Below are 25,049 nucleotides of genomic sequence, written 5' to 3'. Positions count from 1 at the left end.
GATAAAAGTGTCTACAAAATGACAAGATGTAAATGTAAATCAGAAAACGCTTATATGTCATTGAGGTAGACAATGACATATAAGCGTTACAAAGGATGATCTCGTTTAGTTTGGAGCTCTTTTGATTATTTTATGGTCACCATCTTTGAGTCAGAGAATATGAAGACTCTGCTTGTGAGACTGATCTAAGACTCACCTTCACCAAACACGTGTATGGCAATGTTCTTTGTACTGACAGGAACAGGGAGAGTTTGACGATTACAGATGTGTCCTAAATCTGAAACTATATTTAGAGTTTATTGTCATCATCCAGCAGTAACAGTACAATACAAAATTAAAGTATCTGAAGTCTAATCTTTGTTACTTTGAAGACAAACGGCTGCAGGAAACAGACTTCTCTCAGCTGTCTCACCTGAGCTGTGAATAAACAGAGTCGATATCAGAAACCACAGCAGATGAAGCTTCTCATACAGGCCGGCTGTAGTTCTGAGAAAACCACGAGGTGGTGCGTTTGAAGCTCAGGAAACACTGCAATATTTTTAGGTTGCTGTCTTCCTGATAAGTGTGAGCTGCAGTTTGATGTGCTTTCATAAAAAAAAAAAAAAAAAAAACAACTGGCTTTTATTTGCTTTCTCTTCACCTTTCTGCTGTCATGAGCGGAAAAACCATCTTCAGTAGAGCAGAAAGTAAAATGTAACAGTAGCTGCGTTTAACTGGAGCCTTTTATTCCACTACATCATGTTTCATGTGAACTCTTTTAAAATCAGAATAATGTGGGTCATTCTGAGTGAAAAGTCTTCCCTTTTGACTGGTTTGAACATTTTAATGATGAAAATTTATCATATTTATCATGTGAGCCATGAGAGTTGATCGCTTGGATCTTTAGTGACGTTCTTTGATTGTTTATCATTTCATAGCCTTTATTTAATCTCGAGAGTCACTAAGTTCCTCTCATTTACAATGACATTGAGTTAAAAATAACACAATAAGTAACATTAAGACAGTAAAACAATAAGATAGTAAAACATACACACACATGCAATGCATAAATAGTTGGTAAAAGACAGGCTATTAAATCAATTAAAAGTTGAAACACAGTGACTCGGGATCATGGTTTTAAATTGCCCAGTAGATACAAGTGTTGAAGTTTATTATAGGTGCGTGGGGCACAAGAACTAAAGGCAAACTTTCCCATTTCAGAATAGACACATAGAACCTGGAGCATAAGCCAATCATTAGAACATGCATGATAAAGACCAAGGTTCCAGGTCAGTAACGATGTAATGCAGGATGGTAGTTTCCCAAGAAGAGCCTAGATAAACAGATAAATAGATAAACAGATTGCATGTTGCGTCTTTCATACCGAGAAGACCAGTCAACCTTGTTATACAGGATACAATGATGAGTATGATAACTATCACCTGTAATGAATCTGAGGGCTGAGTGGTATACAGAGTTTAGGGGCTTAAGTGCGGAGGCAGAGGCATGGCTGTCGATTACATCTCCATAATCCAGAACTGGCTTCAATAACCCTCTCCCTACTACACATTGGAGAGACGTCTCTGTGTCCGCAAAAGACGCCCACTTTTTCTTGCAGTTTATTAACAAGGTTGTGCACATGATATTTAAATGTAGATTTCTTGTCTAACCAAATGCAAAGGTATTTATATTCTGTCACTCTATCAATGTTATTTATAGTGGATATATGCAAGTCATCATGGGCATTATTTCTGTCTCTAGAGAACACCTTCAATTTTGTTTTGTTTGCATTAAGGACTAGTCTGAGCTTATTAAGTGCATGTTGAAGGACATTAAAGGAGAGCTGCAGCTTCTCAGTGGCTAATTTTACAGAGTCAGGAGTACAGAACAATATAGTATCATCTGCGTACAAATGAACATGACAACCATCAAGGGAAGAGGCAATATTATTGATGTAAATTGAAATAGCACAGGGCCTAAAACTGATCCTTGTTGAACACCTTTTACAATCGGCAAAAATTCAGGCTTAATATCTCCCATTTTCATATGCTGTGATCTGCTGGATAAATAGCTGTAAAAACCAATTACATTTTACAGTATTTATATTAAAGCCGATACTGTAAATACTATGAATCATATCAAGTGGACAATCATTTTCCACAAGAGATCCTAAGTGTGCACCGTCAGACAGATGACCGATGTTGACAAAGTATTTGTTAAAGGCCGGACAGATCTCTTCCTTATCAAAAATTGTAACATCATCGACACTGGCATGTGGGGATAAGGAAACCGCAGTTTTTTGTTTTGTTTGAATTTACTGCCCTCATAATTCACCAGGATTAGAATATGAATTAGTAATCAAGTCTAGATAATATTGAGCTTTTGCATTTCTCACAGAAGTGGTACACTTGTTTCTGATTCTTGTGAAAGCAGACCGATGGGATGCGTCATTTGATCGTCTTGCAATGGACGAAGCTACATTTGTCTCTGAAAACAAGGCAGATAAATCTGCTGAGAACCATGGACTAGATCTATCCTTAGTCTTAATAACTTAAACAGTGCGTGCTTGTCAACAATAGAGTAGAAAGTTTTGATTTGTCAGGAATTTCATTTGTATAATGAATATCACTGTGATCATTAATGTTTGTCTTGTGTGCTGCACCTGAAAAAAAAAACTGGATGTGCTTGTCTTCCACCTTTTCCCTTTTTATGCTGTAACATGAGGCAACTTGAGAAAACAGAACAGACAAAAAAAACAACACAAATGAAATGAGTAAATTTAGTTTCTGTAGCCAAGTTTCCATCCAAATGCAAATTTTAACCAATTTCCCAGAACATGGGCTACAGAAAATTTGATCTGATTTGACATGGGGGTCATGCTAGTCACCCCTCCGTGTCATGGATCCACCATTTCAGGCTCACCCAAAATATCCTGAGCACAATGGTGAAAAACAGTTTAACGCTCTAACTCCACAATTCATGTTCGGCAATTATTTTTAAAATGTGTAATGTCTTTTTAAAAAAACTCTTTAGTTTTCCTTTACACAGACTTTCAAAGAGCGGCAGTCAAAGCTAAAAACAACAGAAAACCATGTGGGAAACCTGATGGAAATATGACATTTCTGTTTGTTTCATGTCTTCATCTGAAGATCGTTACAGTCTCCTCATCGCTCCACCCAGATCTGATGTTTTCAGCTCTTCAATGACGTTTAAGTCATATGCTTCATGTACGTCATCATTTCACTAAGTCTATGTCATTCGCTTTTTATCCACACAGCGTTTCCACCTCAGTCAAGCATAAGCGTAACCAACATAGAAGCGTGCATGTAAACACAAACAATAAAGCCTTTCATTGTAATGTATTGTTAATATCCAGAGCAAGACAACCTTGAAAACCAGTTTGTTTCCTGTGCTGTAAAAATGAAGTAATATAAAACATTGTTGCTTTTTAACAGGCATTAAACAAACTAGCAGCAGCTGGGTATCAAAGACTCGACTGAATTATGTTTTTGCAGAAGTCATTTCGCTGAAACTTGCTGCTCTCGCAGGCTGAACGGTGTGATGGAGGGTGAAGAGCAGAGGGAACTGAAGGGGAGACACCAATGACTCACACTCTACTCATACATTTCTGACACATTTACATTTTCCAAATTTAATGACACGTTTCTTTTGTTGGCCACAGATTTTTTATCTTTTTGATTCATGCCTTAAAGGGAAATTCCCCTGCAAAACTTCTTCTTCTTTTGTGATGACTGTTCTCTTGTTTTGGATGCATTTTGCACCTATTTATTTTTATATTTTATTGTCTTTATGTCTGTTTTTTCTCTGCATCTTGTGTTGCAATTTTTCACTGAACAGGCTACATTGTAAATTCTCAAAACGTTGGTGCAGCCTTTGTTTTTAGCTTAACTGACGAGATTATCAGGACATTATTTGACACATGCCTTTATTTTTAATTCCCCTTCTATTTTATTTGATGGTATTTTAGTGAGAAGCCTTCCTGTTTTCTGATCTGTTATTGGAAATTCAACATTTCCTCAATCTTGTTCACATTGAAAAGCCTTCTAGTGGTTCAGGATCCTCATTAGCTTCCGCAAAGTGGTCACTGTAGTCTTCCAGGGATGTAAACAAAAACAACAACAATAAAACTAACTTTACATAAAAAAATGAAATAAAATAATAGTGATCAGCAAAACAAGAAAAAGCAAAATAAGCTAAATAACTCAAAATTTGAAAAGGTAGACAAACTGATAGTAAAAACTAAACTGTCATCAAAAAGAAAGTAAAAATCTATATCGTTCCAAATCTGCTAAACTAAACTAAAACTAACATCTATGTTAAGTGTCATCAATTTGTGTTTTTTTGACTTTTTGAGATAAAATCTACTTCTGTCTGTGTGGAAGATATTCCAGGTAGAAGAAGCTCGATAGAGAACAGTTCTCATCAGCGATTCCTTTACAGTGAAACATTTGCAGGAAGTGTTTTGTTTTATTTACAGCAACTTAAAGTCTCTATAATCAATATATTTCTATCCCTCCACTGTCTGAGCTGTCAGTAGGTACGTTTACATGCACACTAATATTCCGAATATGACAATATTCGGAATTTGATACGGGTCATGTAAACAGCAGAATTAGGACTTATTCCGAATGTAGCACTTTCTGATTAAGAGATGGGATATGTTGATATTATTCTGGTTTGATGAGCATTCTTTGGACATGCATACAGCCCATTTGGAATATGCATCTCTATTGGGGTTTTTACCACAGTTTGCGACACACGGCCCTCTTGCCTGTTTATACCTCTACAGGCAAAATGACATATACTGGAGCAGGAAGGCAGACAGAGGAGAAGAATGACAGGAGAGTGGAGAGCTGTTCAAGGCGGGCTGGAAAAGCAGAGTGGACCTTCTCCACGACAGGGACAGAGGGGTTTGGTTATTATCCTGACTGACGGTGACGACTCAAAAACACTCAGCAGTGTAGTAAATGTGATGAGCCAACCTAGGTAGTAGATGTGCCTGTAACTATAAATTTATTATATCAGTCATATCAATATCACTCATAAATATCAAGCAGCAGCTCACTAATGTCTTTCACCAAGCTGGTTTCTTGAGATCTTGTGATTCCTGTTCCCACTGGTGCACAAACCCTCTGAATGTAATAAGGAATATTAGTGGAATATACATTTTCATTAGCCATGCAAACAGCTTAGTAGGATTATTGCCTTTTTTGGAATAAGGGCAAAAACAGTATGTAAAGGTAGTCAGCGTGTAATGTGTTGGTTGTGACGCATAGTGATGCACCTACAGAGAATTAACAGTGACTCTGCAGCTCAAGCAGCTTAAATCTTTAAAAACTCCTCACAAATATATACTTTCATGTTTAAAAGATGCTCAGTAAAGCATCTGCTCACTGTAGTTTTTAGCAAACAAACAGGAAGAAATAGTGCATTTGTTGGGGAGGATTTTCAGTGGTGGATGAATCCACATATGGTGCTCTAGTGAGCATTTACAGCATTTATAGTGGTGACCACTAGAGGCTGACAGAACTGGACATCTACACACACACACACAGAAACACACTGACAGTGTCAATAATTAGTTATGGGGTTCCTCAGGGTTCAAATCCGTTATATTTTCAGTTTTCATGCTAATATGTAACATGACCACATGTTGCATATTAGCACAGGGACTATTTTCAGTGGTGGATGAATCCACAATTGGTGCTCTAGTGAGTATGCGTGGGACTGAGTCTAACTAGGCTAGTGTGATGATGGAACATGTCGCCCAGTGCAGCAGTGTGACTCACTGACGTGTTTTTAATTGACGTGTTTTTTGACAACAACAGAGGAATAAGATATATCATAATACTTGTAAGTAGATCAATTCAATCACTTTGTACTTTAAAAAAGGCCTCAATATGTACAGTGGCCTCATCCTCTCTCAGCCTGCCACCATCAACCACAGCAACAGAAAAACTATTCTGTAAATAACTGTTACGTGTTTGGAAACTGAGCTCCGTGCTGTACTGTGGTCGGCAGGTTTTTCTGTCGGTGGTCTGCAAACAGACAGGTTTCACTTTCCGCTCAGCGCGTAGGAGGAAGTCAGCTGTGATCGAGCAGTCGCTTGGGAAAACCCTGCAACAAACACACTGTGAGGGGGTGGAAGCTGGAGGGTTATGATGGGGGGATGCCATCATGGTGTCCCATGAGAGCTCAGCAGGATGGGTGGGGGGAGTACAGTGATGTCCCTTCTTGTTATTATTATGAACATTTTGACAAAGTTGGACTTTACCTGTATTCATAGACGCAGCCATTAAAAACTAAATCTCACAATATTCACAGGTTAAAGGGGACATATTTTGCACATTGCCAGGTCTATGTTCTATTCTTTGTATGACTTATAGTTAAAAACTCCTTATATATCTCATACTGTCCTAAGTTCAGCTTCTGTCTGAAACAGGCTGTTTTAGCTCCTGTCTCTTTAAGCCCCCCTCCCAGAGGGAAATATTGTACTTTCTACTCCACTACATTTATTTGACAGCTTTAGTTACTTTTCAGATGAAGATTTGACACAATGGATAATATAACAAGCTTTTAAAATACAACACATTGTTAAAGATGAAACCAGTGGTTTCCAGCCTTTTTGTCTTTGGACGTCTTACAAAAAGCAGTGTGTAGTCGGGGTCACATTTCACATGTCTATGAGTTGTTAACAGCTCCACCAAATAGTGATTTTTCCCTCTAAACTTCTCACATGCTTTCATTTCAATAAATGTTCAAATGATCCAATATTTCAGCAAAAATCAAAGATTAGAGAAAAAGTCCAAAAACTGAAAACAAATTTGTGTATCAGAACTTTGTTTTTTCTTCTTTCCTCTCCCATTAATCATCTCACCACCCCTCAGATTTATCTGCTGACCCTTTGGAGGGGCCCGACCCCTAGGTTGGGAACCACTGGACTAAACTAGCTAACTGTATATAAAGTAGTGTAAACTAGCTCCACCTCCAGCAGCTACAACAGTAACATGCTGCTCTAACACTGATGCTTCACTATTAATAATCTAATGATGTCATATATAATAATATATCAGTCAGAGGGACCAAACCACTACTTTTACTGCAATACTTTAACTACATCAAGCTCATAATACTTATGTACTTTTACTGCAATACTTTAACTACATCAAGCTCATAATACTTATGTACTTTTACTGCAATACTTTAACTACATCAAGCTCATAATACTTATGTACTTTTACTGTAATACTTTAACTACATCAAGCTCATAATACTTATGTACTTTTACTGCAATACTTTAACTACATCAAGCTCATAATACTTATGTACTTTTACTGCAATACTTTAACTACATCAAGCTCATAATACTTATGTACTTTTACTTAAGTAGGATGTTTCATGCAGGACTTTTACTTGTAATAGAGTCATTTTACATTGCTGTATTGGCAGTTTTGAAGGATCTGAATACTTCTTCCATCACTGGTGAAGTGAAATCTCTCAGCTCACAGTGAATACAGCAGTAGGACGTATTCCTCTCATGGTCTCTTTGTGTAAATGTTCCTGTGAAGAAATGTTGATAAAGAACCGCTGGTTAATTCTGCCCTGCCGCAGGCTGTTAAACCGGCTCTGACCCGGCATTAAGCTGCCACGTTTTCTGTGAAAATAGCATCCAGACTGATTTGCATGCTAATGTGTTTAACAGTTACACAGCTTCAGGGCAGGCTGCTGTTTTGCTTTCCTGGAAAAAACTCTGAGAAAAATCTTCTGCAGAGGCTCCCACACACAGTGCACAGTATACTGAATACTGTTAAAGAAAGGAAAAATACAGAAAATATTCTCTCAAATATGATTTTTTACTTTCCTCTGCAGCAGTTTAATCTCTGTACATGTTAAGCTAGCTTAGCTCGAATGCTGGAAGTGGGGAGTTCTCTCAGAAGTAGCTAGGTTGTGGATGTATTATAAGAGCTGGATTTCAGACCAAAAATGGCCCCCATTCAGTCCTTTAAGAACTGCTCACTTGGTGCATACACCAAAAAAGGTTTCTAGCTTCCAGGTTTGCTTCTGTGTTGTGCGGCCACTGAATATGCACAGTAGTGTTTCCCCCGCTAGCCGTCTCTTTTACAATGGCGATTGCTTTTTGGGCCACAGTGAGGTTTTTTCACGAGTGACCATTGGGAAAAATTGGCTACAAGGCAGAACGGCGGATCCCTGCAGCTCTTAATATACATCCATCGGTTGCAAACTAACAAGACTAGCATTTCAAACACAACACATTGTGGTTAAATGAGGAGGATGTGACCTTCTGTTGTTTGAGCTGGACGGAGCGACCGGATCTTAATTGGATCTCAATGTGGACACTGGAGACACATATTAATATCAGGTGTAAATGTAATCAGGTTAAATCATATCTTGATACAATCTGGATACGAGACACATGTTAATGCAAAGTATAAAGGGACTACTAGTGTCCTCTATCCGCTATCATATAATTAATAACAGCTAAAAAGTGCACGACCCTCAAAACATTTGCTATTACTAGCAAACTCCTGTTTATCTACTTTAATCTTTATCATATCTTATTATTTATCTTCTTTATTTGCTTATAAGTCTGAGAAGAGGAAAAGAAATTTAAACGCTTCTGATATTTTGTGTAAAATTAATGATAGATGGAAATGTTGGAGCACTTTCTAATTGCTTCAAATGTTTTAATTTGTGTACTTTTCTTTTCTTTTGGTGCCTATTTTGTATTTATATGATGTGTTTTCATTTTATCCTGCATTTCCCCTCTTTCCACTTGCCATTTGGGGGCAAATAAAGTAATTGATTGATTGACTGATGTGCACTGTTTTAATAGCAACTGTTTTTCTCTACACTATGTTACACACCTGGATGTGTAAAAACTCTTGTGTCACTGATAATCTACATTATTTGAATCTTTTCCAGACAATCTGCACTCAGTTTTCCTGAAAATCAGGATCAAACCACCGTTATGCAAAATCGTGACATTTTAACCAGCCATTAACTATGGAAATTCCCCATAAGTCTCCATGTGGATCTCCCCCTGGATATTCCTTGTCCTCCAGCTAATTGTGGCTATTTGTTTTGTTTGTATACCTGAAAGGAGGAAGCTTCTGGATTTCCTCAGTGACCTCCGGCTTTTCTTAACGGTCATTTAAAAGCTCCTCAAGTATTCCCCGAGTTTGGAGATCCAGCCCCCTCCTCCTCTACATGATGCCACCTGCTGCAGATCAGCTGTTGGCCCTTTTTATTCCACCTCACACACACACACATGCACACACACATACCTAAATATACAGTACATAGTTTCTCTGAGAGCCACACACACACACACACACACTTACACTGACTCAGCAGAAAGGCTTCCACTCCCTGCTGTATAAATAGAAATCGACTGAGCGAAGGCCGGATTTACCTGAAATGGGTAAATCCAGCATTGAGAGTTATTTCTAGCGAATGGGATGATTTCTCTTCCTCTATCACCCTGATTTCTTTATTCCCATCGCTGAAGTATTGTTTCTCCCCCTGAAGGGTCAGATCACCTCAGACAGTCTGTTTCCTGCCAGAGAGCATGAACAAACACTGAGCTGACAGATTTATTATCCCTGTGATTTGTGCTTTCTGTCTGTCAGATAAAATTCACAGCCTCCAGGCCGCTGCCAGCTGTAACTCAGCAAAATTTAAAATATTATTTGGTGTCAAAACATTCTCGAATAAAGCTGCTCGGTCGGAAATATTTCACCACCGCAGTCAGCGTTAACTAGAACGGAGGATGAGCTGAACAAGTCAATCAGCTTTTCAGCAAGACGTCCAGCTGTGTTTGTGTTTAGTACAGTGAAAGTGCAGCCGTCGGCCTCCTGATTTGTGAGCAGCAGGTGAGCTCAGCTCCTCCTTCAGCCCTCGTCGGTGTGAATGTGTTTCTTTTCCCCTTTACGGAGGTTTTACAGCGTTTGTTTAACAGCTTCCACAGACTCCTCAGAATAAAGTCAACAAGAAGAAAGTGATGCTCCTTCACTGCTGTTGCACTGTGGGATTATTTTACAAGTGATTATTGTCTCACACTGGACTTCTGATAGTCCACTGGACACCTTGGAGCCCATTATGACATCCAAGAGTCCATTATTGTCTCCTTGGTGCACACCTGGTTTTTGATTATGTCTCCATGTGGGGACCCATGGGGAGTGGGGAGTCCATTATTGTCTCTATGTGGACACCTGAGAGTCCACCGGACACCTTTTTGAGTCCATTACTGTCCAAATCAACTCTGAGAGACGAATGCTTGATGCTCTGAGTCCATTTGTTTCTCTTTTCCTGTTCTGTTTTTTTCAGCCACTAACTTTACAGTCTACAATCTGTGAGTCACCGAAACAGATTTTCACTGTTTTTTGTTTAGAAAATAAGATTTTACTCAATGGCAGAAAAAAACGGCAGAAAAAATTAAAAACATGACCCGAACATTAACGTTAAACATTAACTGTGAATTTTTTTGTGAAATGTGGTGACAGCGTAAACAGGAAACCCCTCACTCTTTGCTCCTCACTCCTCCTGGGACCCTGGTGGAGGATCTGCATGGTCTCTGCATGACTCAGCAGAATGTCACTGTGACTCATCAGGAGTTTGTCTTTATTTGGTGATGATTCGGTCCAGTTCAGACCTTCTCAGTGATTCTTTTCTCACAGTAAAGTCAGAACTTTTCTTTCTACTAGAGATGCAGAAAAGTTTGTAAAGTGATGATGAGAGATTTTTCCCTCTCAGGCATGTTTTCAATAACTTTTAAGACCTGAAGAGGTAAAAACTAAACAGTTTTTCACAGAGAAAACAAGATAAAAGAGTTTTAATGTAAGAGAATCTAGATTTTCTGGAACCACTGGTCTTAATAGTTTTTTATCAGCCCACTATATGTCCATGACCTCTGACTTTCTTAATGTGATGTTAAATAAAGCTGAATATGTGTGTTTGACTGACTAAAGATGAACTTTCACCTTGTTACTGTGAGTCTGTTCTGAGTTTGTTTGCCAGGTTCAGGGATCACAAAACTACAGTGTTGAGTAATCGGAGAGTCCAGAACCAGTTTAGAAACTCAGCTCAGTGACTTTTGTTCAACGTGTGAAATATATGAATGTATTCTAGGAGGGTGAACTGTCACTACACTACGGGCTTCTTTTTGTTTCACTATATGCAGCCGTCTTTCTACAGTCCACTCAAATCCAGATTATCTGAGGCGCCAAATATCCTCTGTGACCTCTGACCTTTTGTGGGGGTCTTTGGAGTCGTTAGAAGGTTGTTTTAATATAAGATATCACCTCGCATTTTGTTAAAAGTTGCAGGTTAAGGGTTTATCTTTTGTTTGGAGAGGAAAAAAGTTCATACACCTTGAAACATTGACACCATTTTTAATTCGAAGAGTCTGCAAAGCGTCTGATGCAGGAGCAAAATATAAAAATATAAAAAGTATTTGAAAAATGAAATAAAATAATAGAATAACAAATCCATGCTTGAGATAGTAATTACTGATTAAATAAAGAGAAAAATAATATTAAGTTATTAATCTTCATCATCAGCTGGGCGTTAAAGCTCTGACAGTCAGAAGTATTTTTTCCTAATCAGTAAAACATTAAAAAAAAACAACACAACTATCTTAAATTAAAAAGACAACTATAAATGTGCAGAAGTTGTCAATTAAAATAAAATAAATACAAACAAACAAACAGAAACTTTCACTGATTACAGACCAGCCGCCAGCTCAGTGAATTATGGTCCTTGTAGTTCTTCAAGTCTCTGTTTTGAACAGGCAGCGTTAAACAAAGCGGACTGTGCTGCATTTAAGGTTATATTAGTTATTATTTCTGATACTTAATAAACCAAATAATTCATAATTATTCATAAGAGATGTTTGTTGCAGCCTCGATGTTCTGAATTCTGTTTCAGACATGAAAACTTGACAATATTAATATCTAAAAAACTAATCAATGGTTAATGTAAAGTCCTCAGCTGCTCCAGTCTGTGTTTCAGCTCTCTGCTCCTCTTCCTCAGCTCGTCCTTCATCGCTCGCAGCCTCTTCTCGTCCTCTTGGATCTCCACGATGAACTCTGTGGCCTTTTTCAGGATCACCACCTTAGCCGCCTTCTCGTTGTTAGCCACCGCCGGGATCTGGTCCCTCAGCGACAGGAAGCTCATCCTGAGCTCGTTCCTGCGCTGCCTCTCCAGCACGTTGTGAGTCCTGCGTTTGTCGTCGCTGTCGTCGCCGTCTGACGCCGGGCTCCAGCACTTGCGGCTGCTGCTCTGCCTCAGCGCCGCGCAGGCGCCCTCCGACTTTACCCGTTTCCCAGCAGGCTGTTCGTGGGTCGCTGAGGGCTGCTGGGCGGCGTAGTTGTGTTGGTGCATGTTGATGTGAGAGCGCTTCAGGACCAGCGGGGAGGCGTCCGGTCTGCTGCGCACGTCACACCGCCGCGACAACTTTCTCCTGTCCACTGTCACCACGTCGATCTCTTCATCCTCCTCCTCCTCCTCCTCCTCTTCCTCCTCCTCCTCCTCACCCTGCTCTTCTTCTTCTTCTGGGGGAAAAAAAAGGAGAACATTCTGGTTTAATGGATTGCTTCAACATTTTGGGAAATGAGCTTATTCACTTTAGTATGAAGAATACAAACACGCGGAGTCAGCGGGCCTGAATCTGTCGATATTGACCATCCAGATCCTCGAAAGCTCACTAATTAACACTTTATATCTACTAAAATAAGTCTTGACTAACCCTTTAAGTGCTGAGTGATACAACTGACGTCTTATAACCCACCTGATTCACTGTCGCTGCTGCTGAGTGGCGGTGAGTCGAGACACACTTCTGATCCCACCTCCGCTGCTGCTGCATCGCGGCTCTTCTCGCTCAGCGCAGAGTACGGGAACACCACGGAGGGGTCGATGCAGTCAGTCACCGCTGCGTGGAAGTCCTGCAGGTACTCTGTGTTCCCCTGGGGGACGCCCACCTGCTGATCACCTGTGCTGTCTGTGTCGTTGTTGTTGTTGTTGTTGGAGGACTCCCGGCGGGCTCGCAGCGACGCCAGCCTCTCAGACACCGCCTTCTCCAGCTTGGTGGCGGCGGCGAAGCTGCTGCTCCACATGCAGTCTTGGATGATGAAGGACTGCAGGAAGGCCGCAGAGGGGTTGCATTCCTCGCCCAGCAGGTCGGACACCGCCTCCAGGTGTTCGGCGGCGGACAGTGGGACGTCAGACCGAGACGGTCTGCGGCTGGGTGACAGAGGAGGCGTCGGCAGCAGCTCGAACTTCTTCCAGATGTCCTCGCTGGGGCCTGGCAGGAGCTGGCTGCGTGGAGGAGGGTAGAAGTCCTCCTCCTCGCCGTGCAGGAAAAAGCAGGGCTGGACCGTGTCATAGTCGTAATCATAGTTCATGGTGGACATGGGTAAGACCGGCGGCATTATGGCTGCCTGTGGAGGAACAAAACATTAGGTTAGACTGCAAGTTTTACCAGACCCCATCTTTAGTTGATACTCTAATTTTATTTGAAAAATGTTCAACAAGCTCCACTTTGAAGTGTAAATTTAAGTATAAAGTTTTGAATACATCTCCTACCACTGGCAAAACCAACATTCCCAGTTAGAGAAAGGGTGAAAATAAAGCAACTGTTTGTCTGGGGCCCCCATATCACTAAATCCACCCCTGGCAGTCACTAGGAATGAACCTAAATGTCTCAGCTATTTCACAATTAACCTCTAAAAACTATGATATTCTGTGGTTTTAAACCCTTTAGTCAAGATTCATTTCAACGCTGAAAACATAAATCATTATAACAGAGACTGAGAATTTTGAAATTCAACAAATACTGGACTGAGAATTTGCATACAGGGGGGATACCACACAGCTGTCACAGTCCAAGTTCCTGTATGAGTATTAGAAGGTACCCACCCAGTGACACAAACATAGAGTATGTTAAATTCACATCTGAGCACCATGGAAGAAGAAGTGGACATGAACTTAATAAGCTTTAAAGTTCTGACAGTAAAACTTCTCGGCAGTAGAGCAGTAACACAAAACTTCATTCAAGATGCTATTAGTTTAGTATTATTTCGTTCATGGTTAAAGGTTAACACCACAAAATAGGAATGAAATACCAAAACTCTTTATCAGTAGAGAACATTCTTCAATTCGGCGTGTTAAAAAGTACAAAAACGTCACTAATTAAAAAAAAAGAAAATGTGAAATATGTTAATGAGCGTCTCTGTCGCTGCTTGGTGTTCAATATGATGGAGACTTTCATAACTAACATTTAGAAAAACTTCCAGGTATAATTAAAACAGTCAGATCAGATAGAAGATCAAACATGCACAAAGACACATGAATAACAGGGGAGATTAACACCACATTAATATTACTCCAACGTAAATACAGCAGTACAGCAGTCACACAAAACTTCATTCAAGAAAGTTAAGTTTAAGTTTCTTTAGTTTATCATTGAAGGCTGACAGCATGAAATAGAACTTAAATACAAATATTCATTATCAGAAGAGGAAACTCTACAATTCGGCATATAGAAACACACCAGGAGGTTCTTGTGAAAAAACAAACAAACAAAACAAAACAGTGAAAGCATGTGAAAGGTTAATAAACTCCCCGACCGCTCCCCTCTTCATCTCACCACCGTTAGTTCAGTTTGTAGCTATGGTAAAGACTAAATTTAGGGGTAAATCCGGTATATTTTCTAGATGGATTTAACGATAAGTTTTGGCCTAACAGAAGAAAACAAAGTATTGATTATGACAACCGTTAACTGCTATTTAAACTCACCGTTATGACTCCCAGAGTAAACTTGACAGAACCGATGTGAAAATAAATTAGCAAAAATCCAAAGTGTGTCAGTGGATATAAATTAAATCTTCAGAAAGCGGTTTTTATCCAACGGAGCACGTCTGTGAAGAATACCTCCTCTTTCAATCAATAATCAATAACGTCGGTCAGTCAATCAGTCCGTGACGCTCCGTGGCGTAGTCTAAGCGTGATTCACCGCAGCCAGCTGCCTCACAGACATTTAATACTCCAGCTCGTGCCTCATTTCGTCTTCATCCGCACACACAGCAATTTTTTCGCGCCAATTGTAAGCTACGTAGTTAACAAAAACGACGCACGAGCGTGTTTGAGGCAACTTAAAAAATGACTCCGGCACCTGTTTTGTTAGAAAGTGTTAAGTTTATAAATGATGACGCGTTCAAACGGAGGTATAAGACGCCCTGGATATAGGAACTATGTTACTCCGCGGATGAGTAATCAAACTATCCAGCGCAGTGAGGTCAGATGACTGTAAATGATGCAGAGGCAGCGAGTTCCGGTAAATCAGGTCTCATTCAAGAGATTAAATCATGGAAAATAAATAAATAAAAACAAACAACATAAATAAACGAGATACAAGAAAATAACAAAACAAACTAAAATAAAATCAGAAAAAAGACAATAAATGAATAAAAACTAAACTAAAATAAAATCTCTGCAAACTTTGGACCAAAAAATAAAGCTGCTATAAATGAAAATGTAAGTGAAAATCTATTTTTTTTTCTAGTTCCCCTTATTCTGTCCACCACCCTGCTATGTGTGTGTCTGTGTGTGTGTCTGTCTGTAAGAGGTGGACAAAATAACAGAAACCCATATCAATGCAGAAGACCTGAAAATAAAGCTAATTGATGAATCTATTCATCTTGTTTTTTACTTTTTAAAGTCTTTATCAGGCTCATTTTGGTCATTTTAAAGCTGTAGTTGAAGTGAGTTGATTTAAAAGAATATATATTGCACGAATGCACAAATTAAAGATCAAGTTGTTTACACTGCATATGTTTTGCATTCTTACAATTTATATATATTTATGTTTAAAAAAAAGTCTAAAAGGAAAGAAAAAATGAAGAGATATGCTCAGATATTACCTAAAATAAATAAACTATGACACAAATACATTAAAACAATGACATTAATGAATGACCAATAGTGAAGCCATCAGGATGGTGAACTCTGACCTGTTTGTCCTCGACCTTGTTTGCATATTCGCATTTATACATTTGACTTTTTTTCTTTTTTGTAAACATATATTTATAATTATTTTCTTGGTTTTTCATCCTTTACATTTATTTTTCTATCCTAATTCTTATTTTTCCTCTCAATTTCTATTTTTCCACACTAGTCTTTTAGCACAGGAGCGCGACACAATGCATTATTTAAGTATCTTATGTGACATTTAAACCTTTGAGTTCTGTTCTGCTGCTGTCAGATGTAAAACCTTCACACTGCTGCTCTCTGCTGACTGCAACGACTCACTGCTTCAGTATACAGTCATTCTTGTTTTTTGTTCTTCTCTCTTCAGTTGTGCATTTTCTTGTGTGTTATTTGTTAATTTTTTCTGTACATGTTACTTGTTGCTGTTTACGTTTTAATGTAAAGCACGTTGAATTTGAGTCAAATAATGAAATGTGCATCATTAATAAGAAATGCTTTGTGTTGTAATGATGTTACTGTTGAGAATAAAACCTTTACACTGCTGCCCTCTGGTGGCTGCGACAACACACTGCTTCAAACAACAAGAATACTATAATACCATGCAGCAGCACTAGTAGTAGTAGAAGTAGTAAAAGTAAAAAATAGTGATGTGATGGAAAATAAGTACATCTGCTCAAGTACTGGACAATTTTGAGGTACTTGTACTTGAGTATTTCCATTTTATGAGACCTGATAGTTCTACTCCATTGCATTTATTTGACAACTTTAGTCACTTGTTACTTTTCAGATTAAAATTATAGATGAAATTACATATGATAAGATAATAAATTACGAATCATTGTCAAAGATTAAACCAGTGGTTCCCAGCTGTTATGGCTTGAGATCCCTTAGAAAAAAAATAGTGTGCAGTTGTGTCTCCTTGTTATGCTTCAAATGTTGTTTCCACCAGAAGAAGATTTCTCCTGTAAACATTTCACATGGTTTCTAAGGGGAGGGGCCCGACCTCTAGGTTGGGAACCACTGGACTAAACTAGCTAACTGTATATAAAGTAGTTGAAACTAGCTCCACCTCCAGCAGCTACAACAGTAACATGCTGCTCTAACACTGATGCTTCACTATTAATAATCTGATGATGTAATATATAATAATATATCTGCCACACAGGGATGATTTTCTGCAAAACAAAAGTCAATTTAGTTGATAATACTTCTCTACTTTCACAGGATTTTAAATGCAGGTCTTTTACTTGTAATTGAGTATTTTTAGATTGTTGTGTTGCTACTTTTAAGTAAAAGTCAAGTCAATTTTATTTATATAGCCCAGTATCACAAATCATTTACAGTCTGTACAGCAATACAACACCCTCTGTCCCTAGACCTTCGATTTGAAGAAGGAAAAACACCCTAAAACTCCTTTAACAGGGGAAAAGATGGAAGAAACCTCAGGAAGAGCGACAGAGGAGGATCCCTCTTCCAGGACAGACAAGCAGGAAATAGATGTTGTGTGTATAGAATAGAACAAGAAAGACAAATTACAGAAATACAACGTGGACAAACAGGATGACAAGATTTAAAAAATATATGAAGAATGTGATGAAGAGGACAAAGAGCAGCCAGGTGCCACCAGAACAGAATAAGACCTGAGCCACATGACCTCCATCAACATGGAGACCTGACAGGAGGACAGATCACACGTGCACACAGAGGAGACTCACATCACACCATCACATACACGAGAGAAGAGACAAGAAAACTTATTATTCACACAGGAGAGAGAGAAATATGAAGACATCATTCAGAGAGAGAGAGAAATATGAGGTGAGGCTGAACTCCTGCAGGATGAAGAACCAGATCCAAAACCTCAGAAAATGGCAGCAACAGCCAGGGAAGCAGAGCTGATTCAGGATGGGTGCTGGTCCAGCAAGAGATGCCTGAGAGACAAGAGAGGACAGGAAGAAAGAAGAGAGAAAAGAGAGGAGCTCTCATGCCTTTAGAACAAACATACAGGAGGTTAGAGCGATGAAATGGTGTGGCAAGTCTAGCTGCTACCGTGAGTTCACTCGGCATATAACACCAAGATGACAGGTCAGTTACAGAGAACTCCTTTTATTCTCTGCTGCATGCACATACTTCAATATAAACATTGGAGGAATTTGTGCATTCAAATATTTTTATGATTTTATGGGGGGAATTATGAATTATTATTGTGCACAACTCCAACATGAAATTATTCATCCAGTGACATAACTCATATTAGAGTATGTATATTAATAGGGAAATAGTCCTCCTTGTTGGACACACAAGAGAGGTCTATTAGAATTATGATTGTTATTAATCCTAATTACAATTCTGCAAGGGTATAGGTCTTTTAAGGTGAAGTGACTGAGATGCAAGCACAAGAAAACACAATCAAGTCCACTTTAGTTACATGCACATTTATTACTAATACTACAGCTACAAGTACTAAACATTACAACATTTTACAAACAAGACACAAGAGGGAAAGGGTAACTGGCACACAAGGCTATGGCTAGTGAATGAGTTGAATGCATGATATAGAGTTATCTATTGTGTAGCTGGTAGGAGAAACCTGCTAAACAGATGAGATGACTGTAGCCTGAGAAGCAGCGATTCAAATCAACGGTACAACAGCTTAGTTCAGAATTGCCAATTGAAATTACAAATCATGAAAGCACCAGGGTTTAAGCAAGTTGATGGAGGTTTTGTACGAATACTTGCTTGCACCCTGGGACGGCTTCTTGTGGAGAATGGAGTCTGATGTGCTGGGGTGAGGAGCTGGAGTCTGGATCTGGTAATAATGAGTGAGTAGGCCAGTCCAGACTTGAAAAGTTCCCATTGGGAGACAGCTCCTGGTTTGTGCTCTCATGCTCTCCTTGGTTTGATCCTCAACTTGTGACTCCAGATTCAGAAGATGCTCTGAGTCACATCTTCAGACTAGCAAACTGCAAGCTTTTCACCGGCATGGCAGAAAGCAAGAAGAACCAGCATCAAGCAGCCTTAAAGAGCAGCCTAAGAACAGCTGCCTAAAAAGACTTAAAAATAGCAAACAGCAGCCAACAGTCCAAAAACAGCAAAAAAAGGGGCCAAGAGTCTCAGATAAGACACTGTTTTAAAGTTTCAGTCTGCCCGCCCAGAAGGTGCATCCTGGCCAATCCCAGGGGTTGCAGGGTTCTGGGGGAGCAGAGTCAGTCGCCCCCTGTCCAAGGACAGGCGAGTACAGTTCCTGAATATGGTTACTCCATTAAACAAAGCATTTACAATTTAACAATTGCATGATTCCTAATTTTGCAATTTGGATAGTAGCTTTAGCATTCTGACAGTGAAACAAGCAGAGTGGTACTAAACATGATAGTGTTATCATGGATGATGGAATTATGTTAATGGTACATGTCCTGGCTTAAAGGCAATGTAATAAAAGTCAAACTAAAGTACGTAACAACACGTACTATGATAGACACACATACTGAGTACGTAACAACACGTACTATGATAGACACACATACTGACATACAACAACAATTATCCTTACACAAGATCCAAAACTACATTTGTAAGTCCATGAGTTTTACAGTCCTTTGTTCTTCTTGATCTGACTGCAAACAGCAGGGGTCCATGTCATTTGAGGGTGTGTGTGCGCGTGCAAATGGGCATGGCATATAGTGGAGCATGTCTTGTGCCTTGTGCTGGTTTGCCCAGTGATCAGTTCTTGGGTTGGTCACTCAAGTCCTGAATCAAAATTCACAGTGGGATTAAAGTTTGGTGCCAGTTCGTCTCTGTGTGTAATTGGCTCTTAGGTGGGGGTTGTTTATCAAAATGGTGCTCTCAATTCACACTGGGGTGCAAATTGGTCTTCCTATCTTGCTGGCTCTTGTAGCTTGAAAGATCAAAGATGGTTTGGGTCAGTGGTCTGGTTCGGTGACTATGCAGGAGATGCGGGAGGGGGGGGGGGGGTTCCTTATCTGATCCTTTCTGGAGGTTGTTTAGATGGTCTGGTTCTGGCTCTCACTTTATGGACCAGCATTCCTTGGGTGTAGAAGAAAGAGCTGGTCTGTTGTTTGAGGCTTGTGCTGTCTGCATTTGAAACATACAGGGACTATCCTACAACATTAAACCACATTAAAGCCACCATGTGCCTGCTGTTGCCTGGCTTCTTCTGGCACATGCGGTTGAGTCTGTGGAGTCCCTCAGTCTCACCAAATAATAGTTTTGGCCCTTGCCAAACAACCCTGACAGACAGCCTGTCTGTCTTTGTGGTGTGCAGCAGTCATCAGAGGCCCAGCACGCTACTGCATTTGAAAGGGAGAGTACAATTAGTTAACAAGCACCAGCTGTGCAAATCAACTCACCTGGCACTGCTCCCCTGAGCCATCTCCACACCTCTCTCTCCTGCAGCTGAACACCGACCACGCCCACCCCCACAAATGGTTATAAGAACAGCTGCAATAATCAATAATCTCATCAGCAGGACAACACTTACTAAATTCATTGAGACAGAAACCAATCCGTCAGTAGGCTACAAGGTCATGAAGTATTCAATTAAAGGCGACTTGTTTTAAGTTAAGGCACAAAGATGAGTTTTGAATTTAGATTTAAAGGACTCTTTAATCTTATCAACCTTATTGCAGAAAAAGTCTAGAAACTCATGAGCCATGACAGGTGAGCAGCTAATAGACGGATGCTTATAAGTTTAGCTACAGTGTCAAAGAGAAATCTAGGATTGTGTTTATTATTACTGATTAAACAAGAGAAATATGTTGTTTTTGCAGCAGATAGAGCACGCTGGTATTTCAATAAACACTCATGCCAGAAGAGATAAAAAAACTCAAATTTTCCAACTCCAACTTCCTCCACCATTGGAAAGTCAACACATTTACTCAAGTACTGTATTTCAGTACAAATTGGAGGTACTTTTACTTTACTTGAGTATTTCAAATTTCAAGTTACTTTTAACTTCTACTACACTTCATTTCAGAGGGAAATGCTGCACTTTTTAGTAGCAGCAGTAATAGTAGTAGTATTAGTAGTAGTAGTATGGAAAGCCATGTGAGCATTTATTCCATATCCTTGATATCAAATGTCAGTTTCCTCCACTGGTTTCGGCCTTTGTAAGCGCCAGTTGGACATTTGGTCGCACTAGTTCAGCATTTTGTTGTACTAGTTGAACAGAAACTCTTACTAGTTATGCTTTTTCAGCAACTAGTGGCACTTTTGTCCAACAAGTTCCAACAGAAGCCTTTCTAGTGACCCAGAGCACTGCACTAGTAGCACCAAAGTCCCAACTAGTCCGCTTTTTGATGCACTAGTGGCCCCCTGGACAGAACTAGCAATGCTGAAAGTCTTAGTTAACTAGTGAGCTGCAAAAGCTCTGACATGTTAACTAGTCAAGCACCTATTCACCTCCCTAGTTAACTAGTGAGAACCAAATACTGCTAATTAAAGCCTTGACGAAGGCTTTAATTATTTCAATTCAATTCATTGGATTGAGAGAGAAAGAAGGGGAGAGGGGAAGGTAGGTCTCGAAAAAGGTTCAGTAAGTGAACCAATACTCAATAGTTCATTGGTTCTCTTACTTAACCTTTATCTAATTTTGTTGCTCATCACATCAGACCATTAGTTGAAAGCTCCCATCATTTCTAAAAGACTCTGGGCACTTCATAACTCAACTCTCTGAAGTGACATACCACGGTGGCGATCTTCTCCTGCCCACTATGGATGTCGCCAGCCTTTATACCAATATTCCACACTCATCAGGTTTGTGCTCTGAGGATTTTTCTTGATGTCAGGCCAGAGAAGATTACCCCAACTAACTTCCTGGTTGATATGAAATTGTTTTGACAAAAAATTACTTTCTTTATGGTGAAGATTTCTTCCTCCAGACACACGGCACTGCTATGCAAACCTTTTTATGTGTTGGTTTGAACACTAATATGTGTACAATAATAATCCATTCTCACAAGGCATTATGTTTTGGAAACAATATTGATATTGACGACATGTTTCTGATTTGGAATGGTTCTAACTGTGATCTCCAGGCTTTTTCACAGTATCTCAACAACTGTAATGATTCAATTGAATTCAATATAAAATGTGACAGTCACAAAGTTACAAGTTACACATGGGTAATCTATAATGGGAGATACATTTACACCACGCTCTTCACCAAACCCTCAGACAGAAGTCAATCTTTTACACTACTCAAGCTATCATTGCATCCCTCTCAGAAAAGGTCCGCCCTGTAGTCAGATTCTTAGGGTAGACGCATCTGTACAAGGGATGATGATTTCCAAATAGAAGCTAACAAACTCTTCTTGGATCAGGCATTTGCAAAGGCTTGTGAGAAAAACAGAAATTAATTATTTACCAAAAGTAAACCCAAAAAGCAGAAAACATTCTCTTGTGTATTTCATACTACCTGTTCACCACTTGGGTGTGAGATATGCAATATTGTGAAAAAACACTGGGACATTTTATCTGTTGATGACACTGGCAAAGAGATCTTTAACTCACTTCCACTTTTCTCTTTTTCTAGAGCAAAGGATGTTCAGGACACTCTGGTACACCCACACACAGACAACAAATCCGTCTGCCAGGGATGTTTGGACGATGCCGTCGTTTTTTCCCTTTTGAAATTGTGCTGCATGTCCTAATTGTAAAAAGGTCAACACAAAAAGAGTACAAAATTAAAAAATTGGTCACATGCATCTCTAGTGCTGTTATCTACCTTCTTGCATGTACCAAATGTGGCATCCAATATGTTGGAAAAACAAGGAGACAACTTAGATTTAGAATCAATGAACATAAAAGTGCTAAAATCTGCTGAGTTGATCCATACACTTTGCAGATGGAAATCATTCTATTTTCGATTTTGGCATCTGTGACATTGATGATTCCTAATCGTCGTGGTGTGAATATGGATCAAATTTTACTTCTATGTGTATGCAGATATATCTTCTACCTTAAAATGTTACAACATGGTGACTTGAATGAAGAATTAGATATGACCTGTTTTCTGTGACTCTATCTTATTGACTTTCTGTACTGGTGGGTTCCATTCCCAGTGTAAAAGCTAACATTTGTATGTATATATGTCAGTATAAGTATGAGAATATGTTGATGTTATGGAATTATATCATCCTAATGTGTTTGTAATGACTTGATCTGCTAGTAATTGCCTTCATGGGTATTCAAGCCCTGGATCATTGATTAGGTGCACCTGTAGAGTAACCCACATAGGGGAGAACGGGGTAACATGAGCCACTTTTATACATTTGATGATTTTACTGCAAAGTAAAAGTGTATTTGTTTCAAATAATAGTTACTATATATACCTCAGGTTGTTGTGTACCCGAGGAAATTAAAACAAGTTATCTAATTATTATGGTTTTAGAACAACAACCCATCAAAAAAAGTTAGTTCTTTGGCACAACTTACCCAAAGGTATGGGTAAAATGAGCATGGGGATGGGGTAAATTCAGCACTCTAAAGCACAAAATCAAACAATTTTGAGATAATTTTGAACTTTATTAATGCCATCAATTTAACAAAGGCAAAAACTACTAATACTTTTAAGTAAAATTACATGTTTGTGTCCTGTTGTCCTGTTGTTGTTACCTAAACATTTTCAGTAAAGATTAAACTTTGTATGTTAGCTACAGAAAGAATGTGTGTGTAAATGTGCTTTTGAGTATACAGACAGGTGACAAATTAAAGGAAAAACTGGTCCAGGTCTGAATGCTTGACCCCTTCAGTGAGGGGGTCTGGTGGCTCTGTTATGCTGTGGGGGGCATTTTGCTGGCATGAGTTGGGTCCACTTGTTCCCTTAGAGGGAAGAGTCACTGCTATGGTCACTGAATGGTTTGATGAGTATGAAAATGATGTGAATCATATGCTATGACCCTCACAGTCACCAGATCTCAACCCTCATATGGGAGATTTTGGACTGACGTGTTAGACAGTGTTCTCCAACACCATCATCAAAATACCACATGAGGGAATATCTTTATGAAGAATGGTGTTCATCCCTCCAGAAGAGTTCAGAGACTTGTAGAATCAATGCCAAGGCACCATGAAGCTGTTCTGGTAGCCCAACACCTTACTAAGACACCTTATGTTGGTTTTTCTTTGGTTTGGTTTTTTTTTTTTTTTAAATTTGTCACCTGTCTGTATGAACAGCATGTTTGTGTATGACTTAAACTTAACATTAGTCAACAATAAGGTATTTATTCATCAACATTGTAACACTTGTAACAGGGATCAAACATGAACAGGGTCTCTAGTCTCTAGAATATCAGAAAATAATTTTTTGGGGGTAAACTGATCCATTGACCCAACATCACTGGCACGTTTTACTCCACAACCTCCACTTTGACAAAACTGTTTCACAAAGTGGCTCAGATCTACAATTACACTAAGTTTATGACCTTGTGTTGCAGTGTACACTGACTTAAATTAACATGTAATAATGTCCAAAACTTTTTTAATTAAGATACAAGACTGATAACTTTAGTAACATGATGAATTCACTTGGCATGACAAAAATCTTTTTTTTTGCTCTGTTTTGCCGACCACTCTCTCCATGTGCTTGAGTCCAAGATGGATTGACTAATGTGAACTATACTTAATTAATTTGTGGTCACATGATTACTTTTGTTTATGGTTACCTAGATAAAGGGGGTGGCTCATTTTACCCACTGGCTCGATATACCCTATTGTCCCCTATAGGGTGACTCATCATGAATGTCTCGTTTTGCACTTAGGGAAGACCAGCATGGACTGAAACATTTGAACTCTTGCTCTCTATGCATTTTTGCACATTTTTTTAACCGTCTGTATGGCGTTTAATGTAACAAACAGAAATATTTAAAATCCAGACTGTGCTGCAGTCCTTCCTTGCTGCACGATCGGCTCATCAATAAAAGTGACTAATCATTGCAGCTCTTGTTATTATTAACATTTGTTCTCACACTTGCTTCTCCTGCTAAGATAAGTCACAATGTCTAATGTGAGAAAGGTCTGTTGGTACT

General features: G+C 39.2%; 1 protein-coding gene and 1 long non-coding RNA gene across 3 annotated transcripts; one reads left to right on the top strand and one right to left on the bottom strand.

Annotated features, from left to right (window-relative positions):
* Nucleotides 1-11,394: 11,394 nt before the first annotated feature.
* On the bottom strand, nt 11,395-15,192 carry LOC121908574 (transcriptional regulator Myc-like). Of its 2 annotated transcripts, none has more exons than XM_042428703.1 (3): nt 14,815-15,192; nt 12,809-13,457; nt 11,395-12,569 (listed from the first exon to the last, which is right to left on the bottom strand). In XM_042428703.1, exons 2-3 carry the CDS (start codon nt 13,446-13,448, stop codon nt 11,992-11,994), a joined length of 1,218 nt encoding a protein of 405 aa, XP_042284637.1. In that variant the 5' UTR covers nt 13,449-13,457; nt 14,815-15,192; the 3' UTR covers nt 11,395-11,991. The 2 variants fall into 2 exon arrangements, with proteins under 2 accessions (XP_042284637.1, XP_042284636.1); XM_042428702.1 differs by having other exon boundaries at nt 11,395-12,572; nt 14,815-15,190.
* A 5,334-nt stretch (nt 15,193-20,526) lies between these two features.
* On the top strand, nt 20,527-22,779 carry LOC121907918. The gene is made up of 3 exons (XR_006099133.1): nt 20,527-20,682; nt 21,633-21,777; nt 22,556-22,779. It is a non-coding gene; the product is annotated as an uncharacterized LOC121907918 (long non-coding RNA).
* The last annotated feature ends 2,270 nt before the right edge of the window (nt 22,780-25,049 follow it).

Source organism: Thunnus maccoyii, chromosome 12, assembly GCF_910596095.1.
Source record: "Thunnus maccoyii chromosome 12, fThuMac1.1, whole genome shotgun sequence".
In the NCBI taxonomy this organism is placed as follows: Eukaryota; Metazoa; Chordata; class Actinopteri; order Scombriformes; family Scombridae; genus Thunnus; species Thunnus maccoyii.
Note: the sequence above shows the minus strand (reverse complement) of the source record. Positions and strands in the feature narration are given on the sequence as shown.

Bases quoted from the DNA above. Each gene is read 5' to 3' on its own strand.
- LOC121908574 (XM_042428702.1), bottom strand. From the start codon at position 13,448: ATGCCGCCGGTCTTACCCATGTCCACCATGAACTATGATTACGACTAT. The intron at 12,573-12,808 runs GTGGGTTATAAG...TTTTTCCCCCAG, and splicing joins CAGCAGCGACAGTGAATCAG to AAGAAGAAGAAGAGCAGGGT.